The 16,457-nt window shown below is 26.7% G+C and overlaps 2 protein-coding genes across 2 annotated transcripts; both read right to left on the bottom strand.

Moving 5' to 3' along the window:
* Positions 1-4,208: 4,208 nt before the first annotated feature.
* LOC119682160 lies at positions 4,209-9,299 on the bottom strand. The gene is made up of 4 exons (XM_038095522.1): positions 9,206-9,299; positions 6,209-6,425; positions 4,537-5,394; positions 4,209-4,480 (listed from the first exon to the last, which is right to left on the bottom strand). The coding sequence occupies exons 2-4, from the start codon at positions 6,417-6,419 to the stop codon at positions 4,293-4,295; spliced, it is 1,257 nt and encodes a 418-aa protein (XP_037951450.1). The 5' UTR covers positions 6,420-6,425; positions 9,206-9,299; the 3' UTR covers positions 4,209-4,292.
* Positions 9,300-11,731: 2,432 nt separating this feature from the next.
* Positions 11,732-13,571, bottom strand: LOC119678384. The gene is made up of 4 exons (XM_038090185.1): positions 13,275-13,571; positions 12,702-13,192; positions 12,074-12,440; positions 11,732-12,017 (listed from the first exon to the last, which is right to left on the bottom strand). The coding sequence occupies exons 1-4, from the start codon at positions 13,474-13,476 to the stop codon at positions 11,827-11,829; spliced, it is 1,251 nt and encodes a 416-aa protein (XP_037946113.1). The 5' UTR covers positions 13,477-13,571; the 3' UTR covers positions 11,732-11,826.
* Between the last annotated feature and the right edge of the window lie 2,886 nt (positions 13,572-16,457).

Consider the following 16,457-nt stretch of genomic DNA (forward strand, 5'->3'; position numbering starts at 1 on the left):
GAATCGCTGTTGCATTAGCAGTAAATTTTGAAAATAATAAATACATTTAAGTAAATTTGTTCTATAAAATGTAATTTGCATAAGATTATTATTTATTGTGTGTGAAAAATTAGATTTATTTTTTTATTTATTTGGTCAATATATTTGGAACATACAAGTGTCCAGTGCATAGAGGTAAGTTCTTTTTATATTTACAGTATTTCATGCTTAAAACGTTCTAAAGGAGACTAAAGAAATCATTCGTTTTATGCAAAATCCGTTTTAAGTAAAACCTAAATAAAACAATTAATAATACGAGTAATAGGTGGTAAACCAGTGATGAAACTTGTCATCACTGTCATATTAATAATCTGAAATCAACAAAGTTCCTTGGCAGATATCCAAATCTCAGATATAGATCCTTTAAAGCTGCTGTCATGATTTGACGAGTATTGGATTCAGTTTTTATATTTGTTGCATATATTGTATTATGGGTCATTCTTTTACAAATCGGACACCTTTTTGAACCCATGATCTCGATTTGACTAAAATTTTTTTTTATGGACTCCTTTTATGAAATAAGAAGACCCATATTTCGAGAAAAAATTTTGTAATTTTTTTTCTTAGAAGATATAAACCCATGGGGCTTTGAGAATTGGCATTGTAGATACATTTTCAAATGGCTATATCTCAAGTTCTATAAATGGTAGGAACTCGAAATTTACTGCGTTTTAAAGATAATCCAATGAATGGTTATCCAACCAAGCCTACGAACATTTGCTAAATAGCAATCATTCGGACTGTTTGTTGTAATGAGACTATAACTTAAGGACCGTTATCTGATGATGGACAGAACCCCTTAAACAAATAAGATTCCAAACATAATGTTCATATATAAAGCATTCTCAGATGTTATGTTTAGTAAATAGCTTAATGCATTAAAAATTCTTAACATACGAGTATAATAATGTATTTGTTTCTGCTCCTACTTATCTGTGTCTTTAATTTCTGTGTTAAAACTTACAGCATTTCTATAAATAATATTTATTTCTCTGCAGCACAATTATAGTAATTTGTCTGCGCATTTACATACTTGTGCCGATTTATTTATGACCATCCTTTTTGGTCAACTCTTCAATATAATAAATTATATAGAACAAAACAAGGTTAAATATTACAGACCTAACGATTTTTTGTAAGTGGCTATTGTTAATGAAAAGGTCACATTTTTATAAATAAAACATGATTTTTTATTTTTGACTGTGAAGATTATACTAAACAAGGTCCATATCACAGGTCCATAAATTGAGGTATGTCCATTTTCTGTAAGTAATTAACAAATATATGCAAGAATTTGTAACATAATAATAACAATTTTGGTGATTAAGAAATTAAACATTCAAAAATATGTATAAAATATAATAGAGTAATTTTTTTTAACAAAAAAAAAAATATTAAAATGCCTCTTTAATCATTTAAACGGCCTTAAGTTTTCCCTTTTGGCATTTAATTAAATGTGAATATTATTTAATGTTGTCTTAAGGACCGTGGAATTTTAAGATCTGTAAATCAGATCTGTACATTTGCACTTACAAAAGTAATATAATTAAAGACTATATATTATAAGTCTATATAAGTCTAAATCTATATAAGTATAAATCTTTATTAATTTTATTTAATTGTATGGAAATTGGATTTTTAATTTTCTAGTATAAACAATCGGTTCTTTGCAACTATTATGATCTCTAAAAGTGGTGTAAAATATTTAAGTAAATATAAAAAAGTGATTGTGTCTGATATGTGTGCATATTTAATTAATTTATTTCTCCTTAATACAAATTACTATTTTTTTCGTAAACTTGCAAATAACCATATGAAATCTAAATTGTTTGTATTACATTATATATTGTAGGTGAATAATTTTTATTAACAATGACATTTAAAATTTATGTTTTCAACTCATAAATAAAATCTATTAAAAAGCAATTCAAAAACTGCGGAGTCATTTCTCATAAAAAGTCCAAAGTCCGGTAAATATTGACTGAAACTGACGAGATACTGTTTCAATAAAAGATAAAAAGATATGGTTATTTTTTTTAAAAAAGAGAAACTACGTTTAAATTTCAACAAATTAATCTTAAATTTAGTCTCTCCGTTAATTTGTAAAAACTAATATATACAGATAAGTATATTATATGAAAAGAAAGCCGACCTACAGTAATTGCAAAAAGTATTCCACTACCATAACATATGTTGAGAAAATGTTTTACGAACATAAAAATGTAGTTTTACTTCAATTCAAATAAATGAACACTCTCTCACATTGGTTATACTAGGAATAAAGTTTTTGAAAAAGCAATAAAAATAATTTCTATAAAATACATATTTTTAACAAATATGGTATATTTTTAATATATATTTTTAATATATATTTTTAATATTTTTTTTTTAATATTTTTTTCAGTATATTTCTAAGCAGTAATATGTATTTCGTAGTAGTGATAGCTAACTGATAAATAGTTCAGTTTAATAATATTTTCATAGTTTTCATCGAGTCAATGCAAGATCTGTCATTGCTTTTACATCCACCATTGAAAGTCTTCAACTTAAAGAATTGCTTGCAATTGGAATTGCGTTTACCACTAGAGTTTTGATTACATTTTCCGCAGTAGTCTTAAATTATTTTTGATTTTGATAGGAAAAAAAGTTCAAGTCAATAAGATTTGTATGGGAATTTTGACAACTGAAAATAGATTTGCGTCGTCATTTCTAAAAATCAAGTTAATTTAAATTTGGACAATTCACCTTTATACAGTATTGTTCAGTATAAAATTATGCTGTTGTGAATAGTTTTGTGAAATTTCTTAAAATTTAATATAAAATGAAACAAACTGTTATGTGCAAAGTATTTATTATATGTATATATAATATCATATCAGCAGTCGTTTACCTATTCCTTTAAATCTGTTTGTGAACGTGTCGTCAATAGCTCAGAGAATGCGGAAGGAAAGATGTTTGCTTAAGCAGTAATGGCATTCGAAAAAAATATTTTCTCACATTCGATCTTTTATAGAATACTGTCTCTCAACGGAAACCAAGTAGAGTCGTGCGATCATCATGGCAAATCTTTTGTGCAGCAAATAATTTTAGATAAGAAAGTTCATCAATTTGTAAACATCTTTATTCTGGTTGGCTTCTTTTAAATTCTAGAGATTCTCTTACAATACTATAGTCTTAATATAAGCTAGATGAAATCTATACTAGATGAAATCGCAAGATTTGCTTTGTAATATATATTTTTGCTACGAAGAGTTTGACGAAAGTATGTCATATCTTAAATCTCTTTAAACCTTTCATAGGTTTTAAGTCTATATTTGGTTATTTTGTTGAAAATTTGGTTTAAATTTTAAAATTTTTAAAATTTCAGAAAAATGTTTTGTGACAATAGTAGTTAAGTAGATACTTCTTACTTCAAACACAATGAATCAAGCCGGTTAAATTTTTTTACCATATTACTTACTTTTCAGTTATAATACCCCTCATTATGGTTTCAAATATCTTGGAGGAAAGATTAGATGATACATTTATTTCAAATTGTTAATATAAATTTAGGTGTTTTCTTGGAAGATTATAGTTTAATGGCAGCTAACTGGATTTTTTTTTTGTTAAAAGGTAATAGATATTAAAATACAGTTGAGGGAGAGGACGCTGAAAGTGTCTTACAGCTGTTTTGTTAAGAATTTCTTTTGAGGATCTAGGCCAGCTTCAGGATCTCTCTCAGAAGAGTATATCAGGTTTTGCCAAAGTTTTAAGGTTATTCTTAAACTCTTTAATTCTTATAAGGGTCGCCTGTATAATCTAACTTAAAACGTATATATATATTAAAAACATGTAACTCATATGTTATATTATTTACATTGTTTTTGTCAGTGTGTTCTGATATATGATATAATCAACTCCTTAATTCATGAAGAGAACAATTACAGTCATTAAATCAGAAGTTGCAATTATTTTTAGATTAACAACACTAGTACACACAGTTCTTAGAATCTGGTTATTGTGTTTAACAAATCACCAAAGTTTTGTTTATATGCTTAAATACTGGGGTTTTTTTCAAGATTAAAATATATATTTTTATTAAACACACTCTAATGACATGACAAATTATTTTTAAAATAATTTTAACCTTAAATCTGTCTATAATTATAGAATATTAATACGTTAACGTTTTGTAAACAAAAAGCTTTGACATGGAATACAATTTTTTCAACAGAATAATTTTTAATAAAATAAGATGTCAAAAATTAACTTCCTCATTTCCAGTCCAACAAGCCGCGATTATCCAACCATGGCAATAATTCATTCACGGCCTGCACGTATTTGTGATTTTTGTACATGAGTTCTCTCATTTTCGTCTCGTCATTTAAACAATTTGAGTAGTGTTTGTTATCAGTTTTGTCCAACATTATAATTGGTAGCACCTTCGATACAACCATGTAAGCTATAAATAAATAAGGTAAAATTGAAAATATAATTTGATGTTAATTAAACACTTACCGGCCAAGCCGTGTTTGAGTAGAGTATTGTGTAAACTCCGTAGTTTAGGTAGTGGCCGATGATATTCCAGCAATTTCAGATTTTCAATTAGCTTGTCGTAGTAGAAACGAACAAAGAAGTCGAATTCTGTATATTTTATGCTTAAATCGGCCGAAGATAAAATTAAATAATACAAATCATTAGCTGGTGAGCCATATTTTCCAACTTGAAAATCTAAAAATACTGTGTCTTCTATTTTGCCCGATGCATCATACTTGAACATTATATTGTTAACGCAACAATCCCCATGATTGAGCACATTAAATTCACGGGGATTAACTTTTTGTAATTCAAGTAAACGATCAATGATATACTTATCGCTATCAGCGAGTTTTTGATAATAATAATCACCATTTTTCCATTTCTTCAAATGTTGTAGGAATACATCAGATGCATTGAACCTTTTAAGCAAAATACGATTTGATTCACTGAAGATGCTTACTGTGAACTCTTCGCTAAACATGCCATGGTGTTCCACATAACAAGCGGAAGCGGCATGGAATTCTGCTAGTTTGTTCAATGCATGCTTCATATGCTCCATATTGAGTGTTGCACCCTTTACGTTCTTATAATGATTTGTCTGCAAATCGTCCAACAGTATGTAATCTGTATCCAAACTGTTGTCGAATTTGAATGCTTGTGGAGCAAATTTTACTTTTTTGCTAGTCTTATCTCCGTAAAGTGCCTCAAATTTCGGAATTATTGTATGATACATTTTTTCCTCCTTTGGTAGTAACTGCAGTGTATTGACAATGTTGATAATCTCTTCATTGGCATAATTGGTCTTCAATATAAAAGAAGTAGTGGTGGTATTTCCAGCTGAAATTATAATACATTTACTAGCAAATAAGTTGAATATTTGTGATTGCTGATATAATTAAAACTAATCAAAGTTAATAATTACTTTTATCAAATGGATAGAGTAATAGTTGCATGAGTATTTATGATATTTCAAACATATAAAGATCCAAATATAAAAATATGTTGATGACCTTTCATTATTGAAAGGCTATTTGGGTATTTACTTTAATACACATGGATGTGAATAGCAGTATATCAGAATAGCGTTCTGTAATCTTTGCAGTGTATGAAATTCAAATGAAATATCTCCTCAAACAAAAATTCATGTTTACAAAGCCTGTGTAAAATCCGTCCAATTTTATGGGTCAGAAACTTTATAGGTCAACAGTAAAATACAAAGAATACTTCAAAATTTTAATTACAGATGTCTGCGTAATATTTCGAGAATTTAGTGGCCACGTAGAATTTCAAATATGGAACTACTTCAACGAACAAACCAAGAAGATATCAACACACAAGTTAAGCGTACGAGGAAGTATACGACACAACACTTCAATGGAACTCCCAAGGCAACAGACACATAGAAACACTATGTAACACTTGGAGAAGAACGATAACAAATGAAACCGGCAAATCTTAAAATGAATTAGGTTATATTGCTAGAGACAGAAATAGTTGGAGATTCTATGTAACAAGTCTATGTTCCTGATAGAGTAAAGCCAATAATAATTTTATTTTTATTACAGTTGCGATTGCTATAATTTTTTTGATTGTATTGAATGTTTGAATGTATAGGTATATATTTTCCACTTTTATAGTAATAGGAACTTACCATCAACTTCTACTTCCACATTGATGCGAAGCATAAGTGATGAAAAATCTTCTTCGGACTTAATGTGATCCTCAATGTTTATGGATTTGATTAAATTGAAATTTCCTAATTTCTTTTGCACTGCCTTTTGTAACTTCACAGTGTCCAGCCATAGTGGTAAATTGTTCTCGATCAGCAATTGTGCTGCAGATCCGTTTGCTATAGGTGCCATTATGAACTGCAAGGAAAAATAATTAGAAAAGTATAATTTTTGAATATACAATTCAGAGCAATAACTTTTACATAAGCTTATTACATAAATAGGTTATACAGGTCATTCAATGGATCAGTTTAGATCTATTAGCCCATCTATTATGTTAAATTGTAAAGTTAAAAAATAAAAAATTAATAAAATATAATAAAGACTAACACGATTTGTTTAGTTCTTAAAATATCGTATGAGAATCTTCTACAAATACTGTACAAAAATAAAATAGTTTTGAATGGTACCAAAGTCTAAATTATTAAACAAAAAGAATCATAGAGATGAGAGAATAAAAATAAATATAAGGTAGAAAATCATATAGAGAATATATAGAAAACAAGAGAATCGACAGGTAGGTAATAGAAAATAACGAAGGAATAATATATTGTGGTGAATCTAATCACATCACAAGGGAACACTAAATTAGAAACAAAGTTTACTTTGAAAATAATCATCTTAAGTGGAAACGGTTCTTCGAGGACTTAAGCCTATATTTATCTAACTATCTCCACTTTTACTTTGTGTTCCTTGTTTTCATTGAGGCCGCCACTATGTTGGTTATTATAACCTGCTTGTATTCTTTTATTTAATATTAGCTTTACTTGATTATTATTGTCACACATTTTTGAAGTCAACTGAATTATAGAACTTTTACTTATAGATTTTATAGGTGGACAGGGAAGATTTGCAGGAAAAATTCAGTTTTACGTCAATTACTTTTTTTTCAATATTTTTTTTTATTAACATAAAGAATATTGTGGAGCCTTATATATTAATTAGTTGACGTCGTTTTGTTATCGCTTCATTAAACAGTACTAAACACATTATTTATTTGATACTAAAGTTAATTTCAAATACAGTTGAACATATTGTAATTTAAATATTAATACTAGCAATTATTAATATTTTTTTAGCTTTCTCAATACCGACTATGTCAATTTTCCTATATTAGATCTTCTTTGATGAGTTCGCACTATCAAATAATTTTTCTTCTTTTCGAAAGCCAGATTTTTAGTGTTTTGGCATGATACCTGCAATTATTTATTTAGTCGACACATATATATGCCGCAGTTATAGTTGCATTTAGTTTTATCTCATATTATTATGATTTAATTCTTATCCTTTGATAAAAAAGTTATTAATGGGGTGACAACCGCTCATTGAATTGATCGATTGTTTTAATTCGCTTAAAGAGCTCATAGTTTCGAGAGCATATAATTAGGTATCGCTACAGATAATGAATTTTTATTTAATATTCACATGATATATCCAGTTTTTATCAATAATGATACGGTATAGAAAATGTTTCATTATCCTATTATTCTAATGAAACCAAAAAAGTCTCTCTGTTTTAGCTGGACGATAATTAAATGAGCAAAGCTGTCTTTAATAAGCATATTCTTCATTTAGTTTTATAATATTTAGTTGCAGTTGCTATATAGCACTAGAAGCGAAAGTATTTCTAAGAAATAATATTTTCTATTGCATTTGGAACTGGTAGGATAATGGGATAGTTTTTTTGTGAAGAGTTGAACTTTCATATAGCAGTAGTAAGAGATGATAGGATTTATTTTTTATTCTAGAAAAATAATTTTTATTTAAATCAACCTGCATACTATATAAATAAACTATATGATCATTGTGGATGAGAGTCTATGCATACAGTTCTTGTAAGGAATGAGTATATTTCAATAAATGAACAATTTTAATATAAATTAAATCGAAGATCAAAGAAACAACTGCTTCATCCATGCAGACAATGAGAAATCCTTCTTTCGTGGCTTTATTTTTTATATACCATACATCCACTACTTTATTTAACTATTTATTTACTATGATCTTATATAATGTTAATTCACTTTTTGAATTAGTATTTAAAAGTATTAGTAGAATTCAAAGGTAGTATTATTAATAATAGTTTACATTTCTTGGTAGAAGGTTTGATTTTTATACAACATTTCATTTTGCTCATTCGGTTTAAGTCCATGCTTGGGGCAACTGTTATATATTTATATATTGCAAAATTTCACCACCAGATGTCGCTCTTAATAAAAAGGCGGTGCTTAAGTGTGCAGGGGGTTGAAATTTTAATATTTACTTTAAAAGTAACCTTATCACTTATTATATTTTCCTGTAAATTAAAAATATGTATATGCATATTAGTCAAAACAGCAGCACTTAAAACAATCGCTATTATAAACTTTAAACTTAGTTAACTTAAATCACTTCAGCAATTTGATAACAATAATAATTGATAAAGGTTTACAGTTTTTATTTTTTTTTGATATAATTTATGGTAATGAAAAAATTTGAATTAAAGAAATTAATATGTTTGGAAGTTGAGTCAACAGTTATCAAAAGTGTAAGGAATAACTTACTAAATTTAATCGTTTAATTAAGTATAAAAATATTAAATTATGAAAGTACTTGAAGTGTTGAATTAATTTTATTGATTTTGTAATTTATGTCACTTAAATAATTAATTACACAAATTATTATTTATAGAAAAATATAACACAGCTCACTTTAGTTTTTTTATTCAACAACACGACTAACTAAAATATGCAGGGAAGTTGCCAGCGACAGCAATCTATAAAATGCCTGAGTGAATTTGGTACACAATAGATTTCAATGAAACTGATAAGATTCAAAAAATGTTAAAAGAAAATTAATTTATCAAACTGTATAAACAATTGTATTTTAAATGGAAATTTTATTTCATTTTACTATATTCAATATTCCACAGTTTTTACCTTTCAAATGCAAAAATCCCACTGAACTGTTGCAAGCCAATTAACATTTCGTATGCCTTACCAGTTAAGCTGCTTTTGGCTAAGAACATGAATTCATAGGAAAATATTCTTATCAAATTATTAAAAAGGTTAATTTATAACATTAACAAATAAGGTAACGAAATACCCAACCCCAAAATCAAACGACTAACGTAAGTGCCAAGTAATCAAATCGATTGCGAATGCTTTTATTTGAGATATTTCAATTGTTTGATTGATAACTTTTTTTACCATTTTTAGTTCCCACTTTCTTTTATAGCGACAATAATTATGGAATAGAGTATCTCCAATTATAGACATGTGATATAGTTTGATATAGATAGAGTTTCAAATGCATAATTTCGTTTGTTTGTTTATTTGTTTGCTGATATTGGCCAATTTGATAGTGTGAGCTTACGAGTATATCAAATGGAATATCAGAATTTGCCTCAGAGAATGAGTCAAGACTCACCTTAGAATAAATAAATATTTTTATCACATTTATTTACATATGTTAATTGAATATTAATAAGTCCATGCCTTATTTGATCTTATAAAATTTAGTTGTACACATGTACTTCAACAATAAAAACAAATAAGACGCTAGTCGCATTGTAAAGTGAGTACACATGACTTGCCAATAATTGCATTATAATAAATTTATAAAAAATTACTCCCTTTTTAAATATATATATATTTGCCTAGCCAGTATTTGTCAAATGCAAATAACATAATTATAAAAAAAATATACACCTTACTATGAGCTTTGTTATTATTTTAGATTTAATGTAATTGACAATCTATTTGTTCAATTATAAACAAAGGTGTTGGTATGGAATGCTCTCGGTAAATTGGTTATACTATACATAACATTTAAAAAGTATTAATTAAAGTTAGTTGTAAATAGAGCAGAATTAGTAATTTGCATATGGGTCAGTCTTTCACAAATCGGACGGATTTTGGCAAGAATGACCTCATTATTGGAAAATTTTTTTTTGAAATTTAACGGTTAATATTAGTACTTAAATATAAACAATATTAATTGTTTAAATTATTTCTTAAAAATTCAATCAATTATTTTTAAAATGCAATAAATTTCAAGTTTCTATCATTTATGGAGTCTGAGATATGGTCGTTTAAGAATGTGTCTACAATGTTAATTGCCAAAACCCCATTGGTCCATATCTCTTAGGGAAAAAATTACAAATTTTTTTCCCAAGATACGGGTATTCTTATTTTATGAAAGGATCTTATAAAAAGAATTTCAGCTAAATCGGAGATGTCCGAAAGTTGCCCGATTTGTAAAAGAATGACCAAATCTAAATCTGAACTATAGCAATGCGGATCTTAATAGAATTTATCTAATGTATTTATAAATTGCACATATTCTAGACTGCAGTTTATTTCTTTATATTGTAACATATTCTAGGCAGGTTTCTTATGTTTTATTTTTAAGAAGCACAAACTGTATTTGTGATGTTTGCAAAATACATGCCTTAACATGTGACAGTTAATATCTGCATCTCCATTAGTTGAAATATATTTATTAAATAGTTAAAGTTAAAGCCATTCAGTAATAAAAATCATTTTGGTACATGTTTAAATGAAAAATATGCTCTGGGCTTAATACATACTATTATAAAGTTTATGCATTTGCCTCTTATTAACCGTTTCAATAAAGTTCTTGTTTATCAAATATTCATCTTATATGGAAAGCTAACTGCCATGGGTTTTATTTTTTTATTAATAAAATTAGCTTAAAATACATATAATTAACTAAATATATAGACTAATGTCTAATACCTCAAACTTAAGTCCATTAATCACTTTAATAGATACCTAAATATAGCATAGTATAATCGTAATAACTTTATAAGCCTATAGAGATATATAATAGGTTATACTGACTCCCAAATATAAGTCCAATATAAAAATAATTGTAATATAGACGTTGTCAAGCATTTAACTTCTCCTATACTAAAGCTCTCCAACTGTTTAAAATTTATCAACAGGTGATCCGTTTTGCTTTAGGAAATAATTAAGGAGAAAAAATGTATGAAGCAGATTAAAATCAAAATCAAAATCTAAAAAACCCTTTCCAGGTATGGTATTACCTTTCTAGCAAAATTTCACAACAAATATCTTATCAACTGCTAAATTTTTTTATGTTTTAAACAGAAATAGTAAATTATTTATGAATCGAGATTATATAGATCATTTATGGTATGCATAATTAACTTGTAAATATTATGAGTATTATAAACGTAAATGTTATATTATAATATATTATATTAAATATAGATCAACATTTAAAACTAATCTTTCATATACAAAAGTAAAATAAAAACAGTGCATTTTTCTAAGAATTTTAATAATTTCATTGGAAGTAAAGCTATAAACTTTTTTAAATTCATATCAAATTCCTTAACTGTGCTTGTAAGTATTATCTGACTTTATATTGTTTTATTATAGAAAACTATATTTAACAAAACGTATATAAAAGTTTGATTATCAAGCTGATCAAAATTATTATAAAAATTTTTGCAGAAATCACAAGTTTAAGTTAATAATAAAAAATAGTTGACGTAAACAATTGATAATTATCACTCCAGTGCACCGCGATTTAGTAGCCATTGCATTAAAGGTTCAATATGTTTCCGATATCTGTCATTTGTAAGCGCAAGCCTCTTAAATCTCTCTCCAGCAGCGGCATCACCAAGTATTTTTTTGGCTTCTGAATCTTCAGTAGATTCCATTAGTACTGTGCCCATAACACCAGTTGCGGTAAGGTAACCTAGAAATATTTATTAGTTTTTCTTTATAATATATTACATGTATTATAGAGATAACCCCATAGTCCATATTTGCAGAGCTGTAGCTGTAAATCTCTCAAAGTGGGCAGTTGCTTTGGATAGTTCAATAGTTTTAGATGTTCTATTAAATGTTCGTGATAGTATTTAATAAAGTAATCAAACTGTTTCAGTTTAATGTCAAACTGGGTTGACGATATTAATATGTAGAATAAATCCTGTGAGGGAGAGCCATATTTTGGTAATTGGAAATCTACAAAATAGGTTTCCTTGATTTTACCAAAGGCATCATATTGAAACATAATATTATTGCACCAGAAATCACCATGATTTAACACATTAAATTCACTTGCATCAACTTTAGTAATTTTATAGAGATCATCTGTTAGTTTGGATTGCAATTGTTCCTTGAAGAAGCATGTAAGAGAAATAATGATATTATTTTTTATGAGAAATGAAAGCATAATACTCGTTGAAAATATTGTGAAAATATATACCACCAAAGAACATATGGGGTATGGCATATTTTAAAATTAGAAGTGAAATAAAATGTTCATAAACTAACGATTTAATATTAATCTATAAACAGAATAAATGCATTCTTAAAAGTCTAAATCATTTTAATTTATTTATGAAATTACTCTTTTTAATCATTTAAATCTACTTACCACACTTTCCTTATACGTTTCATAACCTTGATAGGTTATCATAGACTCTCTAAAATGTTTTGCTATGCTATCATTCATTTGGTCTATAAAGAAATGATTCGCTTCAGTATAAAAGCCAATATTATATAGATCTGGATAAGGTCCTTTGACTGCTACACGTGTTGCCGATGCGGCATGATACTGAGCTAATTTCTTCAGCGTACAAGAGGTATGGGCTGTGTCAAATCCCTCTAAGCGATTAGCATTTTTAAAACCACGAGGACGTAAGTCCTCCAATAGTATGTAGTTTTCTGTAGATTTCAATTTATAAAATTCAGGACCAAATTTAACTTCAAGTCCTGCATCACGATATAGTGCTTCCAATTCCGGTATAATTTCTGTATACATACTGGACTCGATATAAAAGACATTATGTAGTTTTAACATATGCTTGAAGACAATGCTGTCATGTGGAAGCTTTAACATAAAGGATACAGTCTTTGTTTTATCATCTGCAAGGAATGAATGTCAGCAATGAATGCATTTCTTTTATAAGAATTTAAAATATAAATTTAAACTCAAATTAAATATTACCTAGTAAAGTTACTTCTATTTCAATCTGCAGCATTTGTGTGGCAAAATTTTCGCCTGCCTTTAAAGCTTCTTGAACTTGAAAGTTTTTGATGCTTTTGTAATTCGGTACATTTTTTTTAAGATTATCTTCGAAAAGACTTGCCTGCAGCCAATTAGGCAATTTCAGTGGAGTTTTTGAAGATACTGGTACTGTTTCAACCATTGCAAACTTTTCACTATGTTTTAATTTTAAATACAATATAGAAAATAAAAATTATTTAATATCTTCGTTTAAGGAGAAAAAATACCTCTATCAACTTTTACTAATAGCACAAGACTGATAATATTTTTTCATGTACAAAAATGTGTTGTTTTTTCACTAAAATAAACATAAAAAGTAAACAAATAGATTTGAAAGCTTTTTGCCAAATTGTTGATATGTACTTCCCCAGTATTTTCGTCATATACATATTCGTAAAGTCACGCATGTACGGGAATATCTAAACTAATTTGACACAATAGACCATTTAAAATTGTTCTCATTACTTGACAGTTTAGTCTACAACTCAAAATTAGAGAGCATTACTTATATTTGAGTAAAGAGAACTAAAACTCTTTTTTATTAAATATATTTGTACATTTCTATAATTAAAGTACTCAGGTTATAAATAAATAAAAAAAGGTGTCTTATAGGTTTTTATAAGATTTATTATATGTTGTACGAAATAATTTTGCAGCTACAAGAAAAATTTTGAAAAAAGTAACATATAAACTTTTTTTATAACATAATATATTTATAATAATATAACATTATACAATTATAACATTTTATAATTATATAAATATATTATATCTTTTTTTATAAATAGTAAAATTTATGAGAATCTGAAAAATGGTTTGGTCTGTTTAGTTAGACATATTTTCCGATTATTAACTTTGTGTCTTATGGAGATATTCTAGAATTCCCTATCATTTTTCATGTCAGACATTTTCTTAAGTAGGTATGTACTCAAACCTCTTTATAATTATAACTACTAATTGTTGTTGTTTTTCATTTGAACAGTGACGTATTTTAATATTTGGCGCACTGTGACGTATCTTAATATTTGGCGCAGTGGAATGAAATAAGCCCTCAAATGAAAACATATATTTTGATATTAAAAGTTTGTATAAAAAATCATTCTGTATTGAATATTTGTGTTTCTTAAAATTGCATAACAAAATAAAAGAATTCTTCAAAAACGGCAAGTTTCTGTCATGAACATACGAAAATAAATTGAACTTTCAAAGAAACTATGTTAGGGTAGACAAAATTTCCAATTTATCCAATATATACCTTTATTTTATTTGTTTATATATTTATATATATATATATTTATTTATTTATTTTATTTATTTGTATATATTTATATATTTATTAATATAAAAATAAATAAAAAAAATAATAAACAATAATAATACTATATAAAAAAAGAACAAATCATTTAATCTAATTTCAATAATTAATACAAATTAGACAACTACACATATCTGTTTGCCAAGGGATTTCTTCTAATATTTGGAAATATTCTCCTACGAGATCGGAAGACTTTTGGTTGTTTGAGCGATAAAGAAAGAGTTTGATCTGGTAATATACTAGGAGACACTAACCTGGTCACCAATCGAAATTTTTTAGAAAAGTATGCATAATATGGTATATACAATGTTTTATTTATTTTTAGTTATAGATATTATTTTATAAAATACTTTTTTTAAATTTTTGCTATAAGTAATCAATATTTAATTTTTATTAAATTATTTACTTTTTCTTAATTTGACTAACAGTCCATTTTTCATTATATTCTTTCATAATGTAAAAACATATATTTTATATCTTGAATGAGTGTATTAATTTCTTTTTATTATCAATTTATGTTTTTATAAGTGCTCTTTCCTGTAGATTCACATATGTTAAAATTAATTCATTTTGCTATCGAGTTTGCACTATCTGAAAATTTTTAACGATTATAAATTTAATCAAATTTTTAATTATAACTAAAAATGCAAAAAGGCATTTTAAGATTTAAAATAAAGAAATATTTAAACATAAATTCTAATAGTGCTAAAATATGAATACTAACTTCAATAGCTTCAATACTAACTTCTTAAAAACGAGAAATTAATTTATTTTTTATTGAAGCATCAATAACTTTCACACATATAGATTTATTATAAATCACTAATTTCTTATACATTTTCATTTATATTATTGAGCGATATTGGATTTATCCCCAAATTTCGTTTTTGATGTTAATTTCATTAGAATTGTACATATATTACAAGAGTTTCAGCAGTTGTTTTTATAAGCAGTACATTGTCTAGGTAAATTTTTCCTTTCATATTTTGTTAACATTGACTGGGAGTCTGCATTAAGTTTCATTAGATTATAAAACAATCGTGAGTAAGTTACTAGCGCGAGAAAAGATCAACAGATAGTCATACAGCATACAGCAGACGGTTCCACGGACAAATAAATTGAAATTGTCATAATGATGAAGAACCACCTATATATATTTTTATATATGATTCAAATGTGTGAATGGAATAATAAGTCAATCGACTGTGCTTAATTTAAAAATGATGTAATTTTTAATTATTACATACTCTATAATTTTTATTATAACGTACTTCCCCTTGCTATGCTAAAATAATTTACTAATAATTGACAATATCAAATATATAATTATATACATTATATAAAATTTCCAGTTTTTTATTTATTAAAGGTTAATTTTCGTGCCAGTAAAGTACATGTTATTTTCTGGTATATTTATAAAATTTTAAAGAGAAAAACTGCGAATGTGTAAAATAAATATTGTTAATAATTAATGCTCACCAATTTGAGAAAAAATGATTGAAGTTGTCTAAAAAAAATGAAATAGTTAAAAGCATTTATATTTAGTAGTAAAAGAGAGTGTGTCATTTGCATAATGTTCTACAAGAGCTTAAAGTCATAAATTACATATTTTAGCTTTTTGATCTAAATAGTATAGATGTATCGAGATGTTAGTTCATCCACAAAAAAAAAATAATAACAAATAAAACACCACATCCAATAAAAATAACTGAGTGCCGTAGTTGAGTGCTGAGTGCTGACCTATATATGTAGATCCCGATTTAATATCTCAAAATATAGTAAGATTGCTAAGTTTGATGGTATTCCTA

This window comes from Teleopsis dalmanni, chromosome 2 (assembly GCF_002237135.1).
Source record: "Teleopsis dalmanni isolate 2A chromosome 2, ASM223713v2, whole genome shotgun sequence".
Lineage (NCBI taxonomy): Eukaryota > Metazoa > Arthropoda > Insecta > Diptera > Diopsidae > Teleopsis > Teleopsis dalmanni.

Excerpts from the sequence above, each read along its gene's own strand:
- LOC119682160 (XM_038095522.1), bottom strand. The coding sequence starts at position 6,419 with ATGGCACCTATAGCAAACGGATCTGCAGCACAATTGCTGATCGAGAAC. Across the intron at positions 5,395-6,208 it reads TGTGGAAGTAGAAGTTGATG|CTGGAAATACCACCACTACT; the intron begins GTAAGTTCCTAT and ends TTATAATTTCAG. Across the intron at positions 4,481-4,536 it reads ACTCAAACACGGCTTGGCCG|CTTACATGGTTGTATCGAAG; the intron begins GTAAGTGTTTAA and ends ATTTATTTATAG.
- LOC119678384 (XM_038090185.1), bottom strand. The coding sequence starts at position 13,476 with ATGGTTGAAACAGTACCAGTATCTTCAAAAACTCCACTGAAATTGCCT. Across the intron at positions 13,193-13,274 it reads AATAGAAGTAACTTTACTAG|ATGATAAAACAAAGACTGTA; the intron begins GTAATATTTAAT and ends CATTCCTTGCAG. Across the intron at positions 12,018-12,073 it reads CTGCAAATATGGACTATGGG|GTTACCTTACCGCAACTGGT; the intron begins GTTATCTCTATA and ends AAATATTTCTAG.